At 47.2% G+C, this 26,350-nt stretch overlaps 1 protein-coding gene across 6 annotated transcripts in view; it reads right to left on the bottom strand.

Moving 5' to 3' along the window:
• Positions 1–26,350, bottom strand: part of MORC2 (MORC family CW-type zinc finger 2) — a 597,165-nt gene that overhangs the window by 190,562 nt on the left and 380,253 nt on the right. For all 6 annotated transcript variants that reach the window (XM_078667274.1, XM_078667271.1, XM_078667273.1 and 3 more), the window contains exons 19-21: positions 24,316–24,387; positions 23,797–24,222; positions 21,091–21,246 (exon numbers count right to left, since the gene is read on the bottom strand). In XM_078667274.1, coding sequence (XP_078523400.1) covers positions 21,091–21,246; positions 23,797–24,222; positions 24,316–24,387 — 654 coding nt within the window. The remainder of the gene's footprint in view (positions 1–21,090; positions 21,247–23,796; positions 24,223–24,315; positions 24,388–26,350) is intronic.

Here is a 26,350-nt window from a genome sequence, read left to right as displayed (position 1 = left end):
AGTCATATTTAATGCTGCAAAATCCTCTAAGAGATTCGTACAGGCAGTATTGGTTACATCCTCCAAATGAAGGTTGAGGTCCCCCAATACGGTAAGGTTTTGAGCATTAAGGTGGTAAGGTGAGATATGGTTAGCAAGATTTGCAGCCCATGAGGTACCAGTCCCGGGTGGCCGATAAATCAACACTCCGGAAAACGTGAAGTTGGGACGAAGAGCAATTTTGAAAAATGCCGCTTCGCAGTCGGGTATATAGACTGTTTCAATGTTGCACGTAAGCTCTCTACTATAGATAATTGCGATGCCCCCTCCCACTTGTCCCACTCGATCCCTTCTGACGATGGCATAATTCGGGGGAAGGGAGGTAGCCACATCTGGTCCTGCACTATCGTGTAGCCAAGTCTCTGTCAGGAATACAGGAGTATGCCCATCTGCTTGTGATGCTATGGCGTGCGATTCATAAGCGGTGTAATCCTGCCAGGGAGATACGGACAGGGCCCAGGTTTCCTGGACCACGATGATGTCATAGCTCTTCAGGTGTAGGATTGCGTCCCTTTTGTCATCGTAGTTCGTGAGGCCCCTAAAATTCCTCTAACAGATTTTCAGCCTGAGGGCAGAATTCAGCTTCTTGAAGGAGGGCATTGTGTTGTTAGGGACTAGGGTTTAAGGCTCGGGGAAGCCAAGACCAATCTTTGCTGATATTCCCCTTAGTCAAACAGAGCTGATTGCCCCCTTCCGCGCATCTTATGATTTGAATTGAACTATCACCATTTAAATTTGTTCTTAGACCTCCATTGATGCCACGCAGGATAGACCCTGTAGCTGACCAAGTTATATCCTTTCTGTCCGTTCTTTCATGGTCGTTTGGTTCTTGAGATCGCTACAATATATTCGACAATCTGCTTTTCAAAATCACTGGATATTTAAAAATAGACGAGGTCTTGATTTTTATGCCCCAATTTTCCAGTTTAATTTTATTTCCCTTTAGGGCGTTAGCCATGGCCAGGTTTGTAAAAGTAATGAGTGTTGTCTCATTTATCTCGCTTGGCTTTGTGCTTTGACTAAGTGTGCCATGGTCTCCTCCTAAACAAGTACCCAGGGCCTATGTTCTTTCACTAAAACCGCATTGAAATCCAAGCACAATTGGCATCTCTGGCCACAGGTCAGCGCCTGGTAAATGGTACCACAGGTACCCAGGGCACTGTGACCTGGGAAGGCCTCGAAGGGCTGCAGCACTTATTGTACCACCCTTAGAAGCCGTGCACCTTTACAAACACACACATTGCCTTTGCAGGCGGCGTGTCTTGGTGCAGAACGAAGTGAAGAGTCGACATGGAAGACATCCCTGTGTGCCATGCCTACAACCCACTGCCATGGCATAGATCAGTCACCCCTCTAGCTGGGTGCACTATACCAGTGGTACAGGTGCATGAGCCCAGTACCCCTACAGTGTCTAAGTCTATTCTTAGACAAGTGCAGTGCTGCCATTAGGTTTATATGGTGCTGGGAGTTTGTCATTACGAACTCCACAGCACCATAATGGCTACACTGAAAACTGAGAAGGTTGATATCAAATGTCTCAGCACATTAAACCCACACTGATGCCAGTGTGGGATTTAATGAAAAAAATGCACACAGAGGGCATTTTAGAGATGCCCCCTGAAAAACGACCTACCACTAGTGTCCAGGTTGAGTGGTCACTTTCAGCTGCCACCACCAGACTTGTTTCTGGAACCCTGGATCGAGAGCTTGCTGCTCTCGGGGCAAGCTCTTGGGGGCCTGAAACAATGCACATCCTGGGACGAGGTGCTAAGCCTCCTCCCTCAGGATGGGCAGGGTCCACGAAGGGGAAGCTTCAAAGGTTTGCTGCCTTAGTGAGCTTCCCCAGGCCCTTGCTGCTTTCAGCAACTGGTCCCCACTGGTTCTGACCCCCACTTTCGGCGGGAAAAACAAGTGAGGAAGAGAGGTGTGCCCACCTCTGCCAACTCCATCCCTCAAGTGGGGAAGGCGGGGTGAAGCACAACTCTCAGTCCCAACCTTCGTGCAAATGGGGGGGACCCAGCCAACCAAGGTGAGGCATATGCCCCCCTCCCACTGGAGAGTGGCATAATAAGGAGTGTACCCACCCCAGGGAAGGGACCCATTGGTCCCAACCTTTTACCTAGTATTTACGGGCACCTCTGAACCTTGCTTCCTCAGACAAGAACCGACTACAAGAAAAGAAGAAGAGGGACCGAACAGCCGTGCTGAAGCTAACAAGAGGAGGACGCCTACTGATTTGGCCCCAGCCCTACCAGCCTGTCCCCACCTCGAACCTGCAAAAACGAAACTCCGGTGTGTCCTCCAGTCAGCAACCTGCCTTCCAAACCAAAGTCTTTGTCTAACGTGAACACCAGATTTATTCAGCCTACAGACTCAAGCTCCAGCTAAGATCCGAGAATCTGAACCACTCTGCACCCGATGCCCCCGGCCCAAGTTGGAGTGGCCCAACACCACGAGGAGGTCTCCCCGGTGATCCTGACCCAAGATCAGGTGGTCCCAGACTTTTTAGTCGAATGTCAAGTAGATTACTTTACAGATTACTTTTCTTACACAGTGCAGTATACCTGGATACTGCACTAGGACATTTCCAGTAAACAGTTAAGTAAAAGCGTTTTTGTTATTTAGTTACAGTTTCATAGATTTTCCAACTCCACACTTAGAAACTTTTCACAGACAAACAGTCAATGTTATCCTATGGAGGAAAATAGGGTTATCGGTTCAAAGGTAAGTATTCGGTTGTGGGAGTTGGTATTCTGGGGTTAGACTCAATGGTCCCCCAGGGTCAAGGATGCACTCTTTTTACACCCTCAGCTGCACTAGGGCGGCTGGGTGCAGAATGCTGACCTCTGGAAATTGGCAGGGGCATTATTTAATCCAAAGGCCATCGCAGGAAGTTGGAAGTGGCCACATGGAGTGAAGAATGCAGATTTTTCTTTTTCTTTTGCTCCATGGGTCAGACCTTTCTGCCAATACCCAGTTGTGAGATCGAAGGGGAACATGCCTCCTATTCTTCCTAAGTTTTCTGGCTGGTTCTCTTGCCAAAAGTAGGGCGTTTGAACTGGGGCGGCCATCTGCTGCTAGCAGCAGAGGCTGGAGAAGTTTTCCTCTCGAGAACTGTGCCCATCCTGGGGAGGAATTCTGACACCTCCGTCCAGGATGGGCTTGGTTTCTGGCCTCCGAGAGCAGGGGTTCTCGACACAAGGGTCCAGAAACATGTCTGTTGGCGGCAGGCTGTCTGAGACCACACCGGGGTTAATAGGTTTTCGGGGGAACCTCTGAGGTGCCCACTGGGTACATATTTTAATAAATCTAATAAGAGTAGATGTTTGGTACTAAACACTCCTGGGTTCAGTGAAGCCATTATGGTGTTGAGAAATTGAGTTGTCGAGTTGCCAAGCAAGTACTCTCTATGGCTTCACCTGCACTTACAATACTAAGGAATAGACAAATATTATAAGGAAATATCTGCTCATGCAGATATGCCCACAACTGAGATATGGTGCACCCTGCCTTGGGGCTTGTAAGGTCTGCTAGAGGGGTGGCTTGCCTAAACCTTAGGCAGTGCTGGTTTGCATGACACACAGGCAGTGTGCCATGTCAACTGTCGTTTTTCACTGCACCGTAGCATGTAAGCTGCAGTGGCATGGCCTTGGTGAGGGGTCCATAGGGGACCCTCTTAAGTTCCCATGTCCTATGTGCCAAGGGTACCATTTACTAGGGACTTACAGGTGGCTGAAGTTGCCAATCGTGGAACACTTTTTGGGAAGAAGCATAGGCACAGGGAACCTGGTTGGCAGGGACCCTGTGCACTGCAATAGAAACCACATCATTTTCCAGCAAACAAGTGTGTCTGTGAAGGTAAGAGTAGTCACAGTTGATAACCAAATCTGTAGCCATAATGCCCCTAGAGAGTGAGGGTACTCATATTTGGGATAAAGTGATAGCCCTGACCTTCCGTTAGACTGTATCCCGGGAAATGACGTGCCAGAGGCCAGTCCAGTCCCAGATGGGGTAGTTGGCTAGAGCACTCCTCCAGCCCAAAGATCCTGAGGAACCATTCCCTGTAGTTAGGAAACTGGTGTAACAGAGGAAAGGAAACAAGAAGAGGAAAGGTAAGCCACTCTTAACCAGAGTTCCAGTGAGCCATGGGTCTTCTCCTCTAGTAATGGTAGAACCCAAAGTTGTCTCTGGTGAGGCTTCACCTGACCACAAGGAAGTCCTGAGCAGTCGGGCAGCTGTCCAGCTACAGGGTGTCTCCGCTGCACTGACAGAAGAGAGAGAGTGGAAGAAGGAGGTCTCCCACAGAATGTAGTAGCCCCCAACTCACAACAGCAAGGGAGATTGCGAGAACCCACAGATGCCCATAAAGCAGCTTAACCTCCTTTCGGTGGTGAGCTTAGGGTGCGGTTCTGGGGTCTGACAGCTGTCAGTAGCCTATGTTGGGTGCTGGCCTTCAAAGCAGTACTGTGCTTGGCATGGGAGGCAGCCTCACCTTTTGACTACTAAATACTGGTTTTCAACTCTGGCACTGCACTGAGGTGTGCCTACCAGATCTCAGTGACATTGCTCTTTCTCTTAAAACAAGTTAAAATCTAATTGTAACCCAATTTACAAGGGTTTTAGCACTCCCATAAGCACCTGATAAATGGTACCCCGGGTGCCTAGGCCATGGGTACAAAACAGGGTCCCTAAGGTCTGTAGCATGTCTTATGCCACCCTAGGGGACCCACACACAAATAACATGCAGACTACCATTGCAGGCTGCAAGAAATGGTGCAAACCATTCTGAAAACATGACATGGCACACTCAACCTGTTCATATGCCAAAGTGTAATGCATAAACTATATGCATGTCACCCCTACAGCAGCACTAGAAGCCCTACGGCAGGGTGCATTGCAATATAGTATATGTGAGGACACAGCTGCAAGAGCAGATATGCCCCTGTGAAGTCTAGTTCAATTATTAGACATCACATCAATTACTAGATATTTGAAGTGATCAGGGAAGCCATCTTAAGGCGTACCGGGGACTGGTCATCACAAGTTACCCAGCTATACAGACCCTCCAGCTTATCGCGATTTCGCGATTTGCAAAAAAATCGCGAAATCGGCCGATCTGTTTAAATGCCGCGATATTTGGGCAAAAGCCCGCGAAATTTGCCGTTTCCGCCTTCTCCGCCGTTTGCGCACCCAAGAGGAGATCGAGGACGGCGGCCGAGAGAGGGAGAAGACCAGCACAGCAAGAAGCGGCAGCGACACACACACGAAGACTCTTCCTCTTCTCCAGAGACCAGGGAAGAGGACTCGGAGCAGGAGAACAGCCGGCCGGCGAACACAGACAGGAGGTACGTCCGTCCCTGCCAGGATCCCGTTAGCAGGGAACAAGAAGCTGTTCGGAAGTCATTTCCGACCCACAGAAATGCTAAAATAAAAGATTAATGTCCCCCGAGGCCCGCCGCGTCCCCCGTATGCGGCGGGCCTCATGGGTCATTAATCTTTTATTTTTAGTATTTCTGTGGGTCTTGAAATGACTTCCGAACAGCTTCTTGTTCCCTGCTAACGGGATCCTGGCACCAGTCACAACATTGCATTTAAGTCAACGTAATATTACACCTTTTGACTGTGCAGTGAATTTGGAAGTGGAATTGTGGACATGAGATGGGAAGTAATTGAGATGGGAGAATACTTTACTCTAGTCAGAATGTTAACTGGGACAAGGATCACTTCCTCCCCCTTGGGCTTAGCTAAAGCATCAGACTGGAGGTTACCAAAACACCCTTTCAGGGACTGAAAGCATATACATTGTTCGAGTGCCACATATGAGACAAACATTAATAACATTCAAAACACAGCTCAAACGAAAACGTTTTATCCTCTCATCAGTATGTTCAGCTCTTGAGCCATCCACTGCACAGACACCTTGTTGGACGGAATACCACTCTGTAAAATTACATTTGTCTGTAGTCACTCATATATTTTGCTTGGGAAATGGCCCTTACAACGGAGGCAGAGCCAGGCGTGCAGTTTTCCCACAAGCGCAACCAAGCTTGCCTTCACCATGCATATGTCTGGTTAAAGTCAGTACACAGTCTAGATGCGTGAATGGTCAGGAAGGGGAAGAATCGATAACAAACGTGGACTGGTAAGTGGGGCTGGGACTGGGTTTTGGGGGTGGGGTAGTTGTGGGGTAGTTGTTAGGGCTCTGGCATCGGGGTTGTTTATAGGACAGGAGGAAGGGTTTTTAGGGCTTGGGGCGGGGGGGGGGGGGGGTCAGGGTAGTTTTGGGTTTGAAGGATAGGGTCGTTTTTAGGGCTTGCGGGGGGGTCAGGCTGTTAGGGCAAGGGCCAGGAATTTAGGGTTCAGGGCAGGGGGGTCAGGTAGTTTTAGGGATGGGTAGTTTTTAGGGCTCTGGGGGGGTCGGGTACTTTATAGGAGGTGGCTGGAGTATGATCTTCACCAGACATCCCTTTATGAATCATGCCTTTAACACAAAATTGCGTGGTAAAGGAATGCGTTGGTTAGACACATTCATTGTTAGGATTGTAGAGGCATGTATGGTTTAGCCATGCATGACTCTGTGATACAAACATTTTGCGTCTATCATCCGCCATTGTGCTTGCTGATAATAGTGCAGTATTTCCAGTATGAGTATGTTCTCAGTACCTGATACAAATTATTATCTTAAACTTATAAAGACAAAGCCAGACCTATTGACTTTGGCAGTTCTCGTTAAATGTCAGAGTCCTACAGCAGCAGTTATCTGGAGTACCCCCCTCAGCCTCCTGTAATACCTGGCACAGGGTTCTCAGAATCAAGGGCCAATCTACAGGTCTCGCCGTCGGGGAGAGCCCCACTGTAATACTGGTAGAAAATAACACCTCCCAGACCTGGGCACATATCACCCAGAAAACTCTGCTCTTCAATGATGTACAGAACAATCAAATTGAAGGTAGGATTATAGATTGGTAGAATTTTACAGTAGCTTCAGATAAGCCTTCCTACTTCTGTAGAGTTGCTTCAACCACTTTGATCTTCTTTGGCTTGCTACCTACTTTGTGCTACTGTAGCATGTTGTCAAATAACTCAAACAGTAAGATATCTGTGTTTGGTGTTGCAAAAAACCCAAAATAAAATGCCGCTAAATTTCCATTTTTGTGCCGCTAAATTTTCATTTTTGTGCCGCTAAATTTGCCAATCCATGCCGCTATATCCTGGGGGGTCTGGCTATATGATGACTACACTGAAAATACTGGTGTTTGGTATCAAACACCTTGTCTTAATAAATCCAAACTTATCCCAGTACTAGATTTATTATGATCTGCACCCAGAGGGCACCTTATAGGTGCTCCCTGAAACCTACTAGTCATCTAGTGTGCTGGCTGACTGGTCCTTTCCAGCCTGCCATCACAGACAAGTTTCTGACCCCCAGCAGGTGAGAGCCCACACTCTCTAAGGCAAGAAACAATGTCCTCCAGCAGGATGGCTAGTGATTTTGCTTTTCAAGACCAAGGGCTTCAAAGCCCCTGCCGCCTTAAATATCCGGCCCTGGCTTCCCCCAGACCTGGAAGCTGCAACCCCCTGCCCTGAGGCCCATTTGGCACCTGACAGGTGGGAAACTAGCTTGTTTTCGGTGTAATTAGGTATTCTGGGACAGGGTTATGCCCACTCCCCACAGGAAGCGGTCATATAGAGGGTGTAGTGACAGCACGGGTTAAAGTAGCAGATTGGCTACTACTCTACACTCTTGAAACTACCAGGAGCTTAGAGGGTAAAGCTAGTCATAGGTCGCCCTCCACTCAAAAAGCAAAACCAACATTAATGACCTAGACTATATGGGCACCTATCGACTCTTGTGATTCTTTATAGGTACTCTGTATATTACTTCAATATTACAAATCTCCTCCCTTTCATTACTTTTTTGGGGTAGAAGGTGTATCCTAAAAGTGTGCCTCCTTTAATAACCGCCCATTCCCTTATAATAGCAATAAAAATTCCAATTGCGAGACATACAACAACACACACATTAGTGTCAAACTATACCCAGGAATACGAAACAAAAAAGTGTGTGAGAGCGAGATGGCTTCTCACGGGCGCACCACCAACGGGAACCTGGCAGGTACTCACCAGGATTGCCCTGTTCTCATCATTGGCACCATCAAGCTCGGGAAAAGAAAATAGTGTCCAAGAAACACAAACAAAGGTAAGTGTATGCAGTGAGAATATACCACAAAACAACCAGTAAGGTGTCGAAAAACATATAAAATACACACTACAACACAGATATATAATTTTATTCTGTTTCTTGTGTTGGGTGTGCAACCTAAAAAAAGTGAGTGTGGTTACTAACTATCCAACCAACACCACTTTACTTGCCGACATGTTTCACTGCCATCGATTTTCAGGCAATTTCTTCAGGGCGTCATATGTATTAAAGCCATTGCATAGGGACAAACAAGTCTTCGCAACCTCACACGGCCATCAGTACTCGTACCAGCCGGTAGGGTAATGACTGACAGGCGGAGTTAATGCCGGTCACCTTTCTCTATCGTGCAAATTTGAAGGGGAAGGATCCATGACCCAAAACGGGTGTTGTTCCAAAAAACCATTACCCTACCGGCTGGTACGAGTACTGATGGCCGTGTGAGGTTGCGAAGACTTGTTTGTCCCTTTTTTTAGGTATGAACCCAACACAAGAAACAGAATAAAATTATATATCTGTGTTGTAGTGTGTATTTTATATGTTTTTCGACACCTTACTGGTTGTTTTGTGGTCTATTCTCACTGCATACACTTACCTTTGTTTGTGTTTCTTGGACACTATTTTCTTTTCCCGAGCTTGATGGTGCCAATGATGAGAACAGGGCAATCCTGGTGAGTACCTGTTCCCGTTGGTGGTGCGCCCGTGAGGTGCCATCTCGCTCTCACACACTTTTTTGTATCGTATTCCTGGGTATAGTTTGACACTAATGTGTGTGTTGTTATATGTCTCGCAATTGGAATTTTTATTGCTATTGTAAGGGAACGGGCGGTTATTAAAGGAGGCACACTTTTAGGATACACCTTCTACCCCAAAAAATTAATGAAAGGGAGGAGATTTGTAATATTGAAGTAATATACAGAGTACCTATAAAGAATCACAAGAGTCGATAGGTGCCCATATAGTCTAGGTCATTTATTTATTTATTTATTTATTTTGAAAGTTTTATATAGCGCGGACAAGATCTTTGCAGATATCAGAGCGCTTTACAAAGAAGGGGGGTGAGGGATTATAGTCAAACAGGTAAGTCAGTAACGCTAACAGTACAAATATGTTCATATACATATATATCACAATACATATCAATAATACAGTTCATGCAAATAAACAAAGCGGTCGAACAGGTAGTACAGATCGGTCCAGTGTCTTTAAAGCGTCCGAAATAATCGTTCAGGTGTATTTGGCCATGAGGATAGCTTTTACTTCTTTCTTAAAGAGTGTAGTGGAGGGAATGAGCCTTGTTTCGGGAGGGAGTGAGTTCCAGATCCTAGGTGCCATTCCTGAGAAGGAGCGTTTGTAGGTTTTTTCCTTCCGGAATCTTCGAGGCTTCAGCAGAAGATTGTTTGTGCCTCTAGTGTTTCTAGTGCCGCCAGAAGAGAGATCGAGAAGGATGAGGAGGCAAGTGTCGTTTTGGACTAGCATTTGAAGTGCGTCGTCAATTATGTGAGTCATAGCAGTTTCTGTACTGTGCCCTGCTCGGAAGCCTGATTGATGAGGGTTGAGGAGGTCAAACTGCTCAATGTGTTTGGTCAGTTGTAGTTGTGCGCATTTTTCCAGCAGTTTGGCGAGAGTGGGAATATTGGTAATGGGACGGTAGTTGTTTAGGTCAGTAGGGTCGGCTGTAGGTTTCTTTAGTAAAGGAGTGACTTGCCCAACTTTGAGGGAGTCAGGTATGGTTCCTTGTTGAAGTGAGCTGTTGATAATTTTAGTCCAAAGTGGGAGAAGCCAAGGGGTAAAGTCTTTAACGGCGTTAGCAGGAAAAGGGTCCGTGAGGTGATTGGATGGTTTCAAGGTGCTGAGCAGTTTGCCAATTTCTTCTTCAGAGTAGGTGCCAAAGGATGACCATGAGGCATTGTTTTTGGTTCAGTGGGTGCTACGCAGTGGGGTTTAGAGTAGAGGCTTGCGTCAATGAGGAGATCGCTCTTTATGATGTCAGTTTTTTGGACAAAGAAGGCAGAGAATTCTTCACAGGAAGGTGCTTTGCACACAGTGCTGAGTGGTTGGGGTTGTTCCTTGGATTGCGTTCTGATTAATTCAAACAGTTTTCTCGGACGGTTTTTTGCTTGGTCGAGCTGGAGGCTGAAGAAATCTGATTTTGAGCGTTTTATCTTCCTGAAATAGGCGTTTCACTTTTTCTTCAGAGTTTTTAGGTGCAGCGCAGAGGGAGCTGATCTCCAGGTGCGCTCTGCCATTCGCATATCTCGTCTATCATCATTGAGACTCCCATCGTACCATGGATTGGAGGTTTTAGTAGAGACTCTTTTTAGCTGCATGGGTGCAGCCTCGTTAATTATTGAGGTCATAGCGTTGAGATAGTGGTCAGTCAAGGATTGGACGTCCGTAGCGTCGGTAGGTGGAAGTAGGAGATTGCAGCTGTTAGGAGGCAGAGAACTTGGGTCAAGCTTTTTCAGGTCTCTTTTCCAGACTTTGGGCTTGGGGTATTGAACAGAGTTAAATTTAACTCTTTCATTGATGAAGAAAGTGACAATATGGTGATCTGACCAGTCACATGGTTGGATAGACTCGAGTTGGATAGAGTCTTCTTTGGAGATGATAAGGTCGAGGATCGAGCCTTTCTCGTGGGTCGGGCTGTTGCATATCTGGGTGAGGTCAAGGGCATCGATGAAATATTTGAGACTATTTACCACTGCGTCATTGTGATCATTCCAGTGGATGTTGAAGTCGCCAAGGTATATTTGGGTGAGCTGCCGCCCGGCATTGGTTGAGATCATATCCATGATTTGTTGGGAAAAGGTAAGGTTGTCCTTGGGTGGGTGGTAAATGCTGTGAAGAGAGCATATCGGTTTCCCCTCACTAATAACGTCGAGGCAGACGCATTCAAAGGAAGTTGGGGAAGGTAGGGAGGTGGAGTTGACTTTCAGAACAGAGAGGTTGTTCCTGTAGATGCATGCGATTCCACCACCTATTTTGCCGGACCTGTCAAGTCTAATGATGTGGTAGTTGGGAGGAACCAGAATATCCATTATCGGTGAAGACGATTCAGTGAGCCATGTTTCAGTCAAAATGATTAGGTCAAGGTCCAGTGATAAGAGGAGATCAGCGATGGCAGCGGAGTGTTTCGTGGCCGATCTGCAGTTGAGAAGAGTGCATTTGAGACAGGGTGTGTAGAGGGTGGTAGGGCGTTCTTGAGTGATAGGGACTTTTCTAAGGTTATTAGGGATGGAGATTCTGCTGTTTAATGTGGGGGGTCTAAGGGGATTTGAGTGTATCGTGGGAATGGTGAGGTGTGTGGTGGATGCGTTATTTTGGGGGGCTGGGTCGTAGGAGCGGAGGAGGGTGAGTGTGTCGAGGTCCGAAAGAGTGTTGCTTGTGCGACAAGGGCGGTTGTTGCGATTGCGAGCAGGGATTGAAGTCCGGTGTGGGTAGTGTTGAGTGAGAGAGTCCCCCGGAAGGGTGGGGGACATGTTGGGAGGGGAGGTGTGGTAGGTGCGACGAGGGCGGTTGTTGGCGGAGGAGTGTGCGGGGTGTATGGAGTGTGTGGGGAGTAATACTTTGATGTTGTGTATGTCTTCTTTGATCTGGATGAGGGTGGCCATAATCTTGTCCAACGTGGGGTGAGTGTTGGAGGTAGGGGTGGAGATCAGAGTTGAATGACTGCCCAGGGAATTAGCGTGCATGTCGGGGAGTGGGCTGGTGTTCGTGCAGGGCTCCGTTGTCTCGGTGTACGGGATGGTGTTAGGGAGGAGAGAGTGTTTGGGCGGGAGGGGTGTGGAAGAGGTGGGGAGGAGGTTGGCGGTATGAGTGAGGGCATTAGTGATAGGCGGCGAGATCAAGGTGGAGGAAGGATGTATGTAAGCGGTTGTGGGGGTGTAGGAAGGGTAATGGGGGCTGAGAGTGGGGGGGGGGTGGGCTTGGTGATGGTCCTGTTGTGGGAAGGGGGAGTTAAATTAAGAGAGAAGGTGTGTTCTGCGTAGTTAGTTAGAGGGTAGTGGGGACTGAGAATGGGGGGGGATAAAGGGTGGGATTTGTCGTTGTCAGTGTCGTACTGGTGTTGAGCTAGTTTAGATGTGTTGTGGGTGGGAGCTGTGATGACAGGGGAGAGAGGATTGTTAATGGTATGCGTGGTTGTCCGAGGTTTGGTAGGGGGGTGGGAGTGCGAGTGGTGTATGAGAGGGAGAGATCTGTGTCTGTCCTTGAGTCGTGTGTGGTAGCTACCTGGTGCTGAACTGGGATAGAAGGGTTGTGGGAGGGGGCTGAGAAGTCTGGGGTGGTCGGTGTGTCTCTGAATGAGGAGTGTGTGTTAGCTACCTGGTGCTGCGATGTGTTAGCGGTGTTATGGGTGGAGGGAGCTGTGAAGTCAGGGGTGGTAGGACCTTGTGTGATATGAGTGTAGGTCCGCGGATTGGAGAGGTGTTCCTTGAGAGTGGGGAACAGGTTATCTAGTAGGTTCAGGTTCCTATCTGTGGATTGAAATAGAACTATCCCGTTATTGTAGATAGTGATGGTAGCTCTGCCTGGGAAGAGTTGGGAGGATGCGATGGAGAGAGTAAGGCTATGAGCTGATTTCCTGGTAGTGGAGATGTTGAGTAAGGTGAGGAACGCTTTTCTCCATTGGGCTCTGCGCGTGGTGTGGAAGATGATGTCGGTCTTCAGGGGTCCATTGACCGGTGAGTGGTAGGTGTCGGCAAAGGGTGTTTCAGGGTGGGACCTCAGGAGGTTATGTTTATAGCGTTTAGCGGCTTTTTTGGTGAGTGTGGATGGATAGTTGATTTTGTGTGTGCTTGCCAATCGGATCCATGTTGGGATTGATATTTAGGTGGGTATGGGAGGGTGAGCGATAACATGGGACAAAAGTGACATTAGTGAGCAGCCCCCATAACCAAAAATATAAGAGGTAGCAATTGGTGCAGTCCAGAAATAAAAAGTGAAATGGATGCAGCTTACCAATAAAATGTACAAAGTATCTGGGGTGACAGTAGTGCAATGCAAGAATAAAAAGTGAGCTGGGTGTCGCTTACAAAATGTCATTAATGTTGGTTTCACTACTCTACACTCCCCTGAACACCCTTAAATTGAGTATATAGGTGGCCACTTGACATCAGGAAAACAGATTTCCCTGACCAAAGAAGGAAGACAAAGAAGAGCAGAGGAACGCAAGAACTGTGGACTACTGTGGACTTGGCACTAAACCCTGCCTGTCTGCTTCAGTCTCGACATTTGCATAGACCCGACTCGCCCTGCAGCTGTGCATCCTCCAAAAGCCTTGGAGGACTGCCAGCACTTCGCCAACCCGTCAGTATCTCCCTTGAAGTGGAGGAGCCACTTTCTTGCAACCTGCAAACACTGACTGCAACATCCGGTTCACCGACCTGCTGACCACCGAGTCCACCGAAGCAGCAGATGCACAGGAGGAGATCACCATGCTCCAGGAGGTCTGATAAATCTCCATACCAAGTTTTGAGAAGCCAGGACCCTCATGAGCTGCCCTGCACCAATACCTGGGGTACCGACCCTTCGCAGCAACCTAGGCCTGTTCAGTGTTCAGCCCGGGCATCAACACCGCCAAGACCAGTTAACCGACGAGGGAGGTCAGCACTGAGGCAAGCACCAAGAGTGGCCCTGCTGTCCTGTTTTGTCCCCATCTCCAGGTCAACCCAAAATGTGAGAGTCTCCAAAATAAGCGACCCACCGGTCAAACCATTTCTGCACCTAAGCCCCACAGCACGAGTCCAAACCTACGGACGGTGCCCCCTTGCCCCAGATACCCTAAAGAACAGAGCCCCCCTTTGGGTTCCAACTGAATTGTTCCCAAATCCTCACTTCCAGCATTTTTCTGCTTACAGGTTTTCTCCACAGACTTCAGAGATAGCGTTCGACGCAACCCATGCGACCAGCAACTCTGCACCTGGACACACCAGGGCAGGTAAACCAAAACTGCTGGAGGCTCTAAAGACCTTGACCCCTTACTTACCTTAAGTCTAGAAGTACTCTGTAACTCAATTGCAAGTACCCCTATACAGCGTATGTTTCTTCCATAGGATAACATTACCGCGTTCAAGGCTCATGCCGCAAATCTGACAACCACATTTTTTAAGTATCTGAAAATCGCTAACTCGAAAAGTACTTACCTAACTTTGTAGACCTTGGTGTCTAATTAAATATAAATATCTATGTTATTTTTCAAAATTGGTGTCGGATTTGTTTTTGAGTGTGTGTCTTGTTTATTGACTCTGTGTGTGCAACAAATGCCTAACACTCCACTCTGATAAGCCAAAGGCTGCTCAACCACACTACCACAAATTGAGCACCATGGGTTTGTTAAAGCAAGCCCCTGTATACTAATAAGAGATACCTGGACTCTCTGCACAGTGCACCTCATTTTGGGACACTATATAGAGAGCCATCTTCCTACATCCACTGACTGCACATACATACCACTAACTCTTTATATACTACTGCCAAAAGTTATGGACTATGCTTTCTTTGCCGGGTTTCAGGTCATCGTACTTTCTGACACACAAACCATTTCTGTCTATGTATTACTCTGTCGCCAATCTTAACAGTCAAATTTCTCTAACACTATTTCATCTCCGACATTAGTTTCAAATACAAAGTTCACTATTTGGTGGGGCGTGGCCACGCAAGCACCTGAGATGGCCGCTTGCGACTGAAGCTCCGTCGGCCGGGCGCACTGAAAGCCTGTTATTAGTATGAAAACCCTCAGCTCCTGAGGCGGAATTACCCCCAGTGCACCTCAGAGGACAAGAGGAACGCGGCGATTACATCTGTAGAGTCGCAGCAATGCTGTACGCCTATGCTGCCAGCGATTACGTATGAGGACTCCTAATCCCGAGGCCGGGGCCTACGCAGGACGAACGCCTGAGTCTGACACAGGAGAGCGTACTGTGAGGTGAGCGGGAGCCGCTGGCCAGCTCCCGATGCTGTGTCTGCTTACTCTTCTACTGTGCGGCTGCTCCCCCCCCCATTTACGATAGGCTGCCTCCGGGCTGCACTGTGCTGAGGCAGCGGGGCGTATCTCCCCCTACTTGCGGGACTCTGCCAAGGGGGACCGTGTCGGGGATAGGGCCTTCCGCTCCCCGTATTGCCTGGGTGTGTGGCGGGCGCAGTCTGCTCGGTTTCACTCGGCGGAGCAGCTGTACAGTGAGTCCGGCTGGTGGGCAACTGCTCCCTCCTTCCTCATTAGGCCCGTTAGGCCTGGCCTACCTCCTGGTGGTGACATCATCGTGGCCCAAGGATCTCTTTACTTTCAGTGCTGGCAATTTACACTGGAGACGCTTCTCTTCACATTGTTCCACACACTGCGAGCCTACAATAAGAGCGCCGTCTGCGTTTTTCTAGCTGTACTGGCAGTCTTCACTCCTTTATTGATCTGTATCACCATTGCCTCTGAGGATGCCCCTTATCCCCCTGCTGCAAGGCTCCAATTCCACAGCCATGCCACATTACTTTCACTTCCTCACCTGATAGTGCCCGGAGTGGAAGTGGCGTTACCACAGCTCACCTGGTTTAAGCGTGCTGCCACGAGACACTCCTTTGCTGGCAGCTCGACTCATGTTGGTGGGTCGCGGATTCTACAGGTGCTGATGTTTGCTTCCCCATACACGCAGCCCTGCCAGATTTGGAGTATGCGGCGGCTGTGACCGGGAGGTCCTCTCTGCTTATTGACTATACTCTCCCTGGCCTGATTGCCCTAGGTCGGGGGTGGGGCCCACACCATCACCACGTCTACCCACGGCTGGGTGGACTGCGCACCGCGAAATCCGCTTACACCTCCGTACATTGGAGTCCTGACTGGGTGACGCCTTTGCGCCATTCCGGTTCCCTGGCCGCACACTCGCCACAAAGGGCCCTCCCCGGATAGTGTCCTGCTTTACCCTGAGATATGGGCCGAAAAGATCCCAAGCAAAGGACTTTGCCCTTTGAGAAAGTCACGGACACCGCGATGGACGATCCTGCCGACATGGCGGACGGCGCCCAGGGAGCTGAAGATGTGGTAGATCCTCCGTCCCTAACAGCTGCGATGCCTCAGTAAATGAGAGCAGGATTCAGGGCCCTGGATGGCAGGTTTGATGCACTGGATAAAAGCCCGGCTGAAATGGGCTCCAAGGTCCAGGCGCATGATCGACGCCTAGATGTGGCCGAGGCACGGATATCGGATGTGGAGGATGGTGCTGCACAGTCCCAGAAAATACTGGACCGGGTGGAACGAATCTTGAAGGAAGTCGCGATAAAGAATGAGGATTTGGAAGCGCGTAGCCGGCGTAACAACGTACGCATCCTGGGGTTTCCAGAAACGGCCAACACTGGTCGCATGGATACCTTTGTCGAACAATTGCCATCTGATTTGTTTGGTAAGGAGACTTACACTCAGGGGTTTGTTATAGAACGTGCTCACAGATCATTGGGTCCCTGTCCCAACCCTGGCCTTCCACCGAGACCCATAATTGCGAGTATTATGAACTTCAGGGACAGGGATTCCGTCCTGCGCTCTGCCTGTCAACGTGGCGACATACAGTGGCAAGGTTCTAAACTATCGTTCTTCCCGGACTTCACCATCGTGGTTCAAGATGCGCGTCGCAAATTTAATGGCGTGAAAGCTATGCTGCGGAACCTGGGTCTACGGTACGGAATGCTATATCCTGCCAGACTGAAAGTAGACGTGGGAGGCAGACCACGCATATTCGACACACCGGCTGAAGCACAGGAGTTTTTCCACAATTACAAGAAAGACAACACTGGAGCGGCTGGAACAGTGCGGGCCGCATCCCCTCCTCGAACTGTCTCGAAGGCCAGCATGGAGCTCTTCTCCAATACTGGGACTTGATGGTATTGCACTGACACATGGGTTTTGCTGTGACTGAACGCTTTAATTAGTGGTTTCATACTGTTTACTATAATTACAACTTTGATGCAAGGCCGACGTGGTGTATACCATGATTTGGTTTCTGTTGTTGCGAACATCACGGTGGTCACTTGTTCCTTTCACAGTTAAATGCTTTATCCTTTTGCACCGTCAATTGCTCCTTGGGGAATGGTTCTGCCTCGCTAAGAATATGGTGAGGGCGGGAGGTGGGGGGTGGGCGGTACTCTTGCAGTATGTTCACTGTTTTATGGGGATTGGTAAACAGATCATTGTTTTAAGGCGTTTGTTTAGCTCCAATATGCACATGTTGTATGACCATATCTTAGTATGGCACAGCTAGGTACCTGGTCTGGGCCTTCCGGGCTGTCCCTTATGTCATGGAATGTCAGGGGTCTGAATAACACCCAAAAAAGACGCCAGGTACTCAAATACATATCAATACAATACAATATAATTTGTACCAATTACATATCAAGACATAACATTGACATTGCCTGCCTGCAGGAGACGCACTTGTCCAAATCCGACGCAGCTCCGATAGCTGCAAGATATTTCTCTTGTTATAGTAGATACGCTAGGGGGTGGCACTACTTATTCACAAACGAGTCCCTTTTTCGCCGAACAAGGTAATTGAAGACAGTGATTTTAATTTATTATTGGATTATACAAGAGACAGCACATCCACCGCTTCAGACACTAAGCCCCTTTCTAGTCTGGCCTTACAAGATATATGTCGGCAATTCTCGTTAGATGACATTGAATGCACTGATTCCCCGGCTGCTGCTTCCTACACCCATTTTTTAGAGTTTTTTTTTTTTATATAGCGCGAACTTGAACCGAACCGAATCAGTTATCAGAGCGCTTTACATAGCACCAGTTACGTTACAGGAGGACACACTTTCATTTTTTAGGCACGGGGAGATTAAGTAATTTGCCCAGAATCACAGGGGGTTTTTGGCGTCGTTACCGAGACTCGAACCGAGTTCCCCAGGTCCGAGGTCGAGCGCCTTAGCCGTTTTGGGTTCCACGACACCTGGACCCTAATCGATTATTGGTTGGTATCACCTGGGATAGCAGGTTGGTTCCGGTCACTAGATACACTGCCACGGACCTTCTCAGACCACCACCCCCGTGGTGCTCAGGCTTGCGATAAGTCGCCCTGGGAGATTTGAAAGACAATGGCGAATTTCCGGAGGGGGCGCTTCATGATCAGGTGTTCCTGGAAGAAATGAGGGCTTCCATAGAAGACTACTTTGACATTAATACCGGATCAGTGAACACCTGGCGGTGCTTTGGGAGGGTTTCTAAGGCATATATTCGGGGTGTTTGTACTGCCAAGGGTGCGGGTGTCCTGAAAGACCTGCAGAATACCCTGGCCCGCCTTGATACAAACATTGCAGCCTTAGACGCAGAATTGCTTACTGGGGCCTCAGCTGCTGCGGAGGCTCGTCGTTTAGCTCTGCTGGTAGATTTTCGAGAAGCAGCAGATAGGGAACTGTTATACCTGGGTAAACATCACACAGCCAGGAGGTACAGCGAGGGTGAACTCCTTATACGATTGATATGGGAGGTAAGCGTCCACGGGTTAACTTTCAGGCTTTGACTCTTCCTTATGAGCGAGGTGGTTTTGGAGTCCCTGATATGTATTTATATTATTTAACTGCACAATGTAGCTATGCTTATGCATGGTACCATCCGGATGCCCGAATCCCCTTCTTGCGGCCGGAGGCTAATCTGGTGCTTCCGCAGAAGCTGTCTGCAGTACTTCCCAAAGGGATGCCCAGGGATCCATTGGATATTCAAACAGTATCCACCACTAGTTGGGCGTGGGTGAAGTTACGGAGGTTACTGGGGATGGACCTATTATATTCTCCGGCGTAGCCGCTCCCGAACCCCACGTGGCTCCCCATCACGGGAGAGACACTTGTGCAACGCTCACTGACTAAGTTTGATGTCCAAAAGATAGGCGATCTATTTCCAAATGACCATGTCTTCTCGGTATTGGAGGATATTCGATTTCAAGGCTGCTCCTTCATGGACGCTTTTGTGTTACATCGTATGCATTCCATACTGCGAGCCACCTTCCCTACATATCCGGTTGCACCAGAATCAACTTCCCCATTAACATTGATCATTGAAAATGAAACGGGCAATTATTTAATTTCCAAAATATATAGGGCATGTAACACAGTGCGCCCTTTCGCTAATGTTAAAATTCGCTTAGCATGGGAACGTGATTTAGGTCGGCCCATAACAGATGGCCAATGGGAACAGTGCTGCAGAGTTACGAAGGAAATATTCCTTAACAGCAGGCACAAACTCCTTCACTTTAAATTCCTTTGCAGAATGTACCACACCCCTGCCTTGTCGCATAAGATAGACCCATCCAGACCGCACCATTGCTGGAAATGTTCGGCCCCTCAAGCTGACTTTGCTCACTTGACTTGGACCTGTCCAAAGTTACAGCCTTATTTGGAGCAGGTGCATGCCACTCTGGGCGACATGGTCTCCCTGTCCCTTATCCCCACTCTGGTAATCGCCCTATTGGGCTATATGATCAACTTCCCCAAGAAAGTAAGGTTAGCGGCACTTGGATTTTTGCTGGCTAAGCGAGAAATAGCACTGATGTGGGCAAGAAAACGTTGCCAACACTGCAGGCCTGGCTGCGAAGCCTAGCCTACTGTAATGTAAATTGTGAAGTCTATGCGTCCCTAATGCCAAGCTCCTCACGTCCGAAGGATATATGGGGCCCCTACAGGGCGTATATAGCTGCGAAAACCAGGAACTCTGGCACACAAGTGGAACGTGGCATTGTGCCAGAGGGTGTGGGCTGAGTTGACCCTACGTAGATGTGTGATTCCTGTTCATTAGTGTTATACATGCTCACTTTACTACACCACACTTGTCTCGGGGGGGGGGTCGCCACTACTGGCAGATTCTAGCTCTGTCTTCATACACGGAATCGCTGTAGATCACTGCTTTGCTGCTTGGATAGTACGGGGTCTGTCTATTTGTTATAACTTTGCAGTCCCCTGCGGACAGTACTGTATTTGCTGTTGCCAAATCTTGTGTTGTGCATGTCACAGTATTTTTATGGTTGTATAATGAAACGCCTAACAATGTACCTCTCTGATATTGATTCTCTGACTATTTTGTATTTGAAGACTGTAAAATAAAGGTTTACAAAAAAAAAAAAAGTTCACTATTTGGTCCACTCATTTTGACTTCAAAATTCAATCACACATTTGTTTTCCAGAGTGCAAGCTTTAATAAGACTACCCTTCACTGGCTCTGACTGCACTGCTTTGGCCCATGTAAGTCAGAATATGGCAAACACAAAAGCACTCCCATTTTGTTACTCTTTCCCTTCTTTGCAATGCATCTTGAAAACAAATCTTATTCGTCTCAGATGCTTATCATCTCATCTTCTTTGCCGCAACACAAACGTTTTCCCCATGATTGTCTCCTTTCACACTAGAATTAGCCTGATTGTGTTGTCAACAGGGCCACATCAACAGTGCCTATTTCCAATTAATTCAGGTTAAGCGGTTTGCATCATTTCATAGACCACTCACTACTTTGACAAATCATCTATCTTCTACTTTGCAGTTTCTGAGGTGTCTTAGACCTCTAAAAGTAGAGAGAGTGACCGGACTATCTGTAAAACGCCTATGCCCATCAACTACCAGGTTACTCCCTGCTACATAAATTCTCTATTTTTTCCTGCAACAGTTTCACCATGCCCTTGACTCTACAACTGTTTATTCTTCTTTCCAGAATCTTCCTTCTAGATTGGTATTTTTGTCAAAGACCCACTTTCCTTTCCCTCCAAACAACACTACCTCTACTCCTAAATCCCTTCCCATTACTGCCTCAGTCTTTTCCTTTGTTGGACTATACATTCCTTCCAATCCTGTCAATTATACAGTGAGGAACACACTCAACTCACCTCGACCACAACTTCATTGGAGTCTCCTTTTTCCTGTTTCACTTCTACCAACTTGACGCGCTTTGCTCTCTCATTTGGGCCTGGAAGTGACTGGTACTCGACAACTTCCTCATTCCTTTCGATGACATTAGAGTTTCTTTTCTTAGCAATGGGCAACTAAAGAAGTGGATTACAAAAGACAACAACAGTGTTGAGCTTTCAAATACAATTTCTGGAGGTATTGCAACCAGAGAAGTGCAATCTAAAAGTTTGCAAGAAACAGTGCACCCCACACACACTGAACCTGCCAAGGGTCCAACTGTTTGGAACAGTACTGCACTATGGAAGACAATCATGAAGATGGTGTATGAAATTGTTATTTTTGTAGTCCTGATTCTGCATTATAACAACTTCATTGGAGTTATAAACTTAGAATTATTCCCCGCTACCAGTGTGGGTCCCTGAACGCTCCTTGCACATATAGGACTTTTTCGTGGTTCATGATTTTTTAGGAAGGGAAATCCAATTATGTTTCGGTCAGAAAAGGTGTGGAAAACATCCATAGTGTTCCCAAATTCCAAGGAAAACGAGTCTGAAAAAATAACTGACTGTGTGAGGCCTACTGTCAGTACAAGACAAACAGGGGCAGAGCATGTTTTTCGTTACTCTTCTAATGTAAGCCCTTATGGTTGTATGTTCTTAATTGCTATGGGTATCATAGTTTTTCCTGTATGACTGCTTCAAAGTAGTGGTCCCCTGAATGCAACAAGGAATATTTCTACATTTATGTCTATCAATGGAGATCCTAAGATTCACAAACATAGCTGTTAGCATGCTTCACAGTTTTGCAACTCAAATGCCATAAAATCAAGGGCCAATCCATCCCTACAATTAAATGAAATACTCTGCGAAAACATTACCAACAGTGATAAGTAACAACAGATTTGCTGGTTCTATGCTCATTTAGTTTTCCCTTGTCGACTCATATACCAACAAATTAAACATGATTGGTTAAGTGCTTGCCAATAGCAATTTGAACTGCCCCAATTAAAAGGAACATTGCAACATTAAACCTAGACACACAAAGTATGCCAAATTTTTCCACACGTGACAAGTCATGGTAATAATGGACGTTGGCAAAAGGCTCTGTGGAATCAGATTAATACAATTATAAAGGTCACAATCAACTGTGATTGAAATGGAAATTGCAGAGCTACGATAATAGTGTGCATATGTTATGTAAGAGAAATGGGTTGTGCTAAAAAGAAAGTTATAGAAACCCTGAAGTATGTTAATCTGACATTGGAGTCAACATTCAGGATATGTTCGGTTTTTTTTTTAACTTTGGCATATGTAATCATGCTAAAAATGTTACTTTCTGTTACATAAATGAATGAAACTCAGTGATGCAAGCGAAAGCAACAAGTTCTTCTTCAGTGACACCTGGTAGAATAACTACTCTCACCTCTTCAAAGTGAAGGAACACCAAACCTGTTCAGGAGAAACGCTAAAAGACTTTAAACAGGTTGAGGATCTCAACGCCACTGAACAAAGCTTATTTGTGACAGGAGGTAAAGGGTGCTAGCGGCCAGAAACGTGGGGGTCACTCTGTATTGGGGCCAAGACCTATTAGGAGCAGGATCTAGTAGAAGCTTCTACATGGTAACACATGATCAGTCTTCCTATTAAAGGGCACCTGGCATATATAGCTCCATTCAAAAGTGCCTTCAAATGAGAATTTGGCTGCATGAACGAGCACACTCCATAGCCTAAACAACACATGCAGACTGGATGAGACAATGTGTGATACTTCAGAGCTCTCTGCAGAATAGTAGGGGCAATGTAATGGTGGGCAAAGCAAAACAGTGGTCACAAACTACATGGTTTGAGAAATGAGGGATTAGGATGCACAGAAAATTGCGGACAAATCATCAGTGAGGATTGATTACTCTGTACACCAAGGAAATGTTTCCAACTGCGTGAGGCTCAGAAAAAACAGATTGTCAATAGTATAAGTATCCAGATTTGGTCAAAATAATGGGTAATTCATCAGAAGGTGTTTTATTGTTTGGAAATTGGGTAATAGAGGATTCCTTGGTGTATGTTAACTATGCATAGTTCAACCCACAGCACAAAGCTGTGAGGAAAAAGGTTGCTGACAGCTTACTTCCTGATACAGGAAAGATCAATTAGGGGATGGACCAATGGAAGAAGATTAAGTTATTTCCTTGCTGCTGTGTATTTAACTGCCGCTGCAAGCGAATGAACAGCTTAGTAGATCACATCCAAAACAATGGTTTAAAAGGAAGCACAATGAAAGTACTGTAACTGTAAGACAGCTCTGCTGTCCAAGACATGCAACACTGATGTAACCTGATGGCATAGAGTCTATGATGGTTTGTCGAGATTAGTTAAATCCTGGAGAACATTCTGCTTCTATGACCTTTACAATTACAGCATGGAGAGGGGCAGACCTATTTACATGAAACCTTGTGAATAACATATTGTTTAGTTTAATACCTGTCGAATACTACAACCCAACTATAACAATGCACCAATGTCTGGTGTACAACAAAGAAATGCCTTGCAACTTAAGGTGTGAGCCTGTCGGAGCTGTTAAACCCAAGAAATAGCTCTGCCGTCCAAGACCTTGTTTAATATCATGTAAACAGTGAATCCTATCCAGCGCTTTGTCAGTGAGTATGCTGCAGAATTTGTGGATCTCACCTGGGGTGTCTTGACTGGTGCTGGTTTTTTCGACAACATGGTTTTCAGAATTTTGGGTGTGTTAGCTTCACGCCTGGTGTTTTGTGGAGTGATAGGTGTAGATTTCGTGATGGGCGCTGCTCTGGAAGGTGTTGCAGTGGCAGTGCTGTTCACTTTTTCAGTAGACGTGGTACGGGGCTGGGTCCTGGATGCACTTGCTGCCTCCCTTGGCAGAACACTTGACAGCTTAAAAGAGTTCCCAGTCTGACGAGGAGGCACAACTTTTTTCGTCACAGTGCTCGTTTTCGGGGGAGGGGTCCTAATAGGGGCGCTTTTTAGGACAGCAGGTAAAGGTGGAGATCGTGGCCGTGATGTTCTGGTCGGTGGTGGTCGTGGTGGTGGTGTTGGTGGTTGTGGAGGAGGAGGAGGAGGAGGAGGAGGTGGACTCTATAGAAGAGATGAGAAGGCAGTTGCTATTCTTACATGCAGTTGATGTTGACATTTAGGAAACAGCAATGCAACAAGAAGTCAGCTACTCACCTCTGTTGGCCGGGTGGTCACTTCCAGAGGAAGTTTCTTCAGGTCTGCATGAGAGCGCACTGATGTTGTTTTCTACAATAATGGATTTAAGAAATGTAAAAAAAAACGCAGATTACAACACATGCCACATTATCTGGGCAATGATGGTCTGATCCGCCCAACAGCAACCTCCGTAGCTTCCTACTACAAAAAGAGATATAATACAATCAATATTCACTCACCTCAGTTTGTTCAACAGTACCTCCCGATATGTATATGAATAGCAGATCATCCATATCTGAGAAAGCCTCTGAATCTGGAAACAGCTTTTACATAAATACAAAGCCTACTGCCTATTGTAGCTCCCTCGTGCATAGCATCCAAATCTCCAGCATCAACCTACTGTAAATCAATTGAAATAAAAGCCCACTACATACAAATCCCCAGAACCTCAATAAAAAGAAGGATTTTTTTACATCATAGACGTAGTCCCATTTTAGTTTCCTAGTACTCACTGTTTGCAGCACCACAGAAAGTTGGCTGCTTTTGCCTCGCTCTCAAACTAAACGTGCAAGTATACCACAAACCCTCCTGCTTAAAGTGTTAATATTTCTCCTCCAAATATGCTGTCAGTATGTGTGGAGTAGCTTCCCCACTCTTATGATCCACAATCATACAAGTAGGCATCATGTGACAGTCAAGATTCCCTTTAGATGCTCTCTTTAGAAGGGGACCTACATCTTCATGTTGGTCCCATGCACACTGAGGTTGTAGGCATAGCACACAGGGGTGTGTGCCACAGTGACTCTTCACTTTGTTCTGCACCAAAACAAGCAGCGTGCAATGGCAGTGTGTGTGTGCGTGTGTAAAGGTACAGGGCGTCTAAGGGTGGCACAATAAGTGCTGGAGGCCTTCCCTAGCCACAGTGCCCTTGATACATATGGTACCATTATCAAGGGACTGACCGGTGGCCAAAGAGTGCCAAATGGGTTTTGTTTTAATGCAGCTTAGGGAATGAACACAGGCCCTAGGAACCCAGGGCACACTCAAAGTACATCAACAGTTTGGCAAAAAGTGGTGGCAACTATGCAAAAAGAGGGCACTGTCTTAAAGTAACTATGTCATAAGAGGCACTTTGTCACACTCCCTACACACTTACTGCCCACTAGGCACACACCAACAGCACCCAATACCAGCCTCTCACACTCACCACCCACTCACCATACAACATTCCACACTCTCATGCATGCTCCTCAACACTCACTCTCTCATCAAACAAATATAGGAGATCTGGGATCTGGGATCTTCTGCATCACCACGCACAGGAACTACTTACTGTTCCTCATGTAAACCTGCCCGAACCCAGCATCAGACCCGATATCGCCAAAGCCATACCTACACCCACAACATCACCACGCAAGAGAGACAGCACAAGCCTGGAGAGGTCGGTGCAATCATCTTCAAGCATGCCATTAGCAGCGCCACCGCCACGGACCCAGTCATTAACCACATGGGACACCTGTTGTTCAAACTTCACATCACAGTCAACTCCACCTTGAGGGGCTGCCTCATCTACAAACCACTAGGACCATGCACCAACTTTTCCAAAATCATTGTAGACTTTGCAGCTCCCCTCATCCTTTACTCCAGCAACTTCATCCTCCTCAGACACACAACCTTCCACATGGAAGACTGCACAGACCCAAACATGATCGCAGTACTGGAAGACCTAGGGAACCTCTGCCTCATCCAGCACATGAAAGAATCCACAATACCAGACACTTCCTAGACCCTACCTTTAACACGTTTGACAGTATCTCATTGACAAGCCCACACTGATCAACTAGAGAGCCTATGCCTTTGTCAAGTTAAGTATTCTCGTCCCACACCAATGCAGATACATAACCGCCAGACCTGCCTGCCGCAACTGGAATAAAATCCCAGAGGAAGACTGGTCCTACATACTATCGGCCCAGTGACCGAAATATAGCAGAAACTTACCTGAAGCCATCAACTGGCTCACCACCTGCACAGATATTCTGGCACCACTCAAACA

The sequence above is a fragment of the Lissotriton helveticus genome, chromosome 11 (genome assembly GCF_964261635.1).
Source record: "Lissotriton helveticus chromosome 11, aLisHel1.1, whole genome shotgun sequence".
NCBI classification, from domain to species: domain Eukaryota; kingdom Metazoa; phylum Chordata; class Amphibia; order Caudata; family Salamandridae; genus Lissotriton; species Lissotriton helveticus.
The sequence above is the reverse complement of the archived record's forward strand: the minus strand, read 5'-3'. Positions and strand labels throughout refer to the sequence as shown.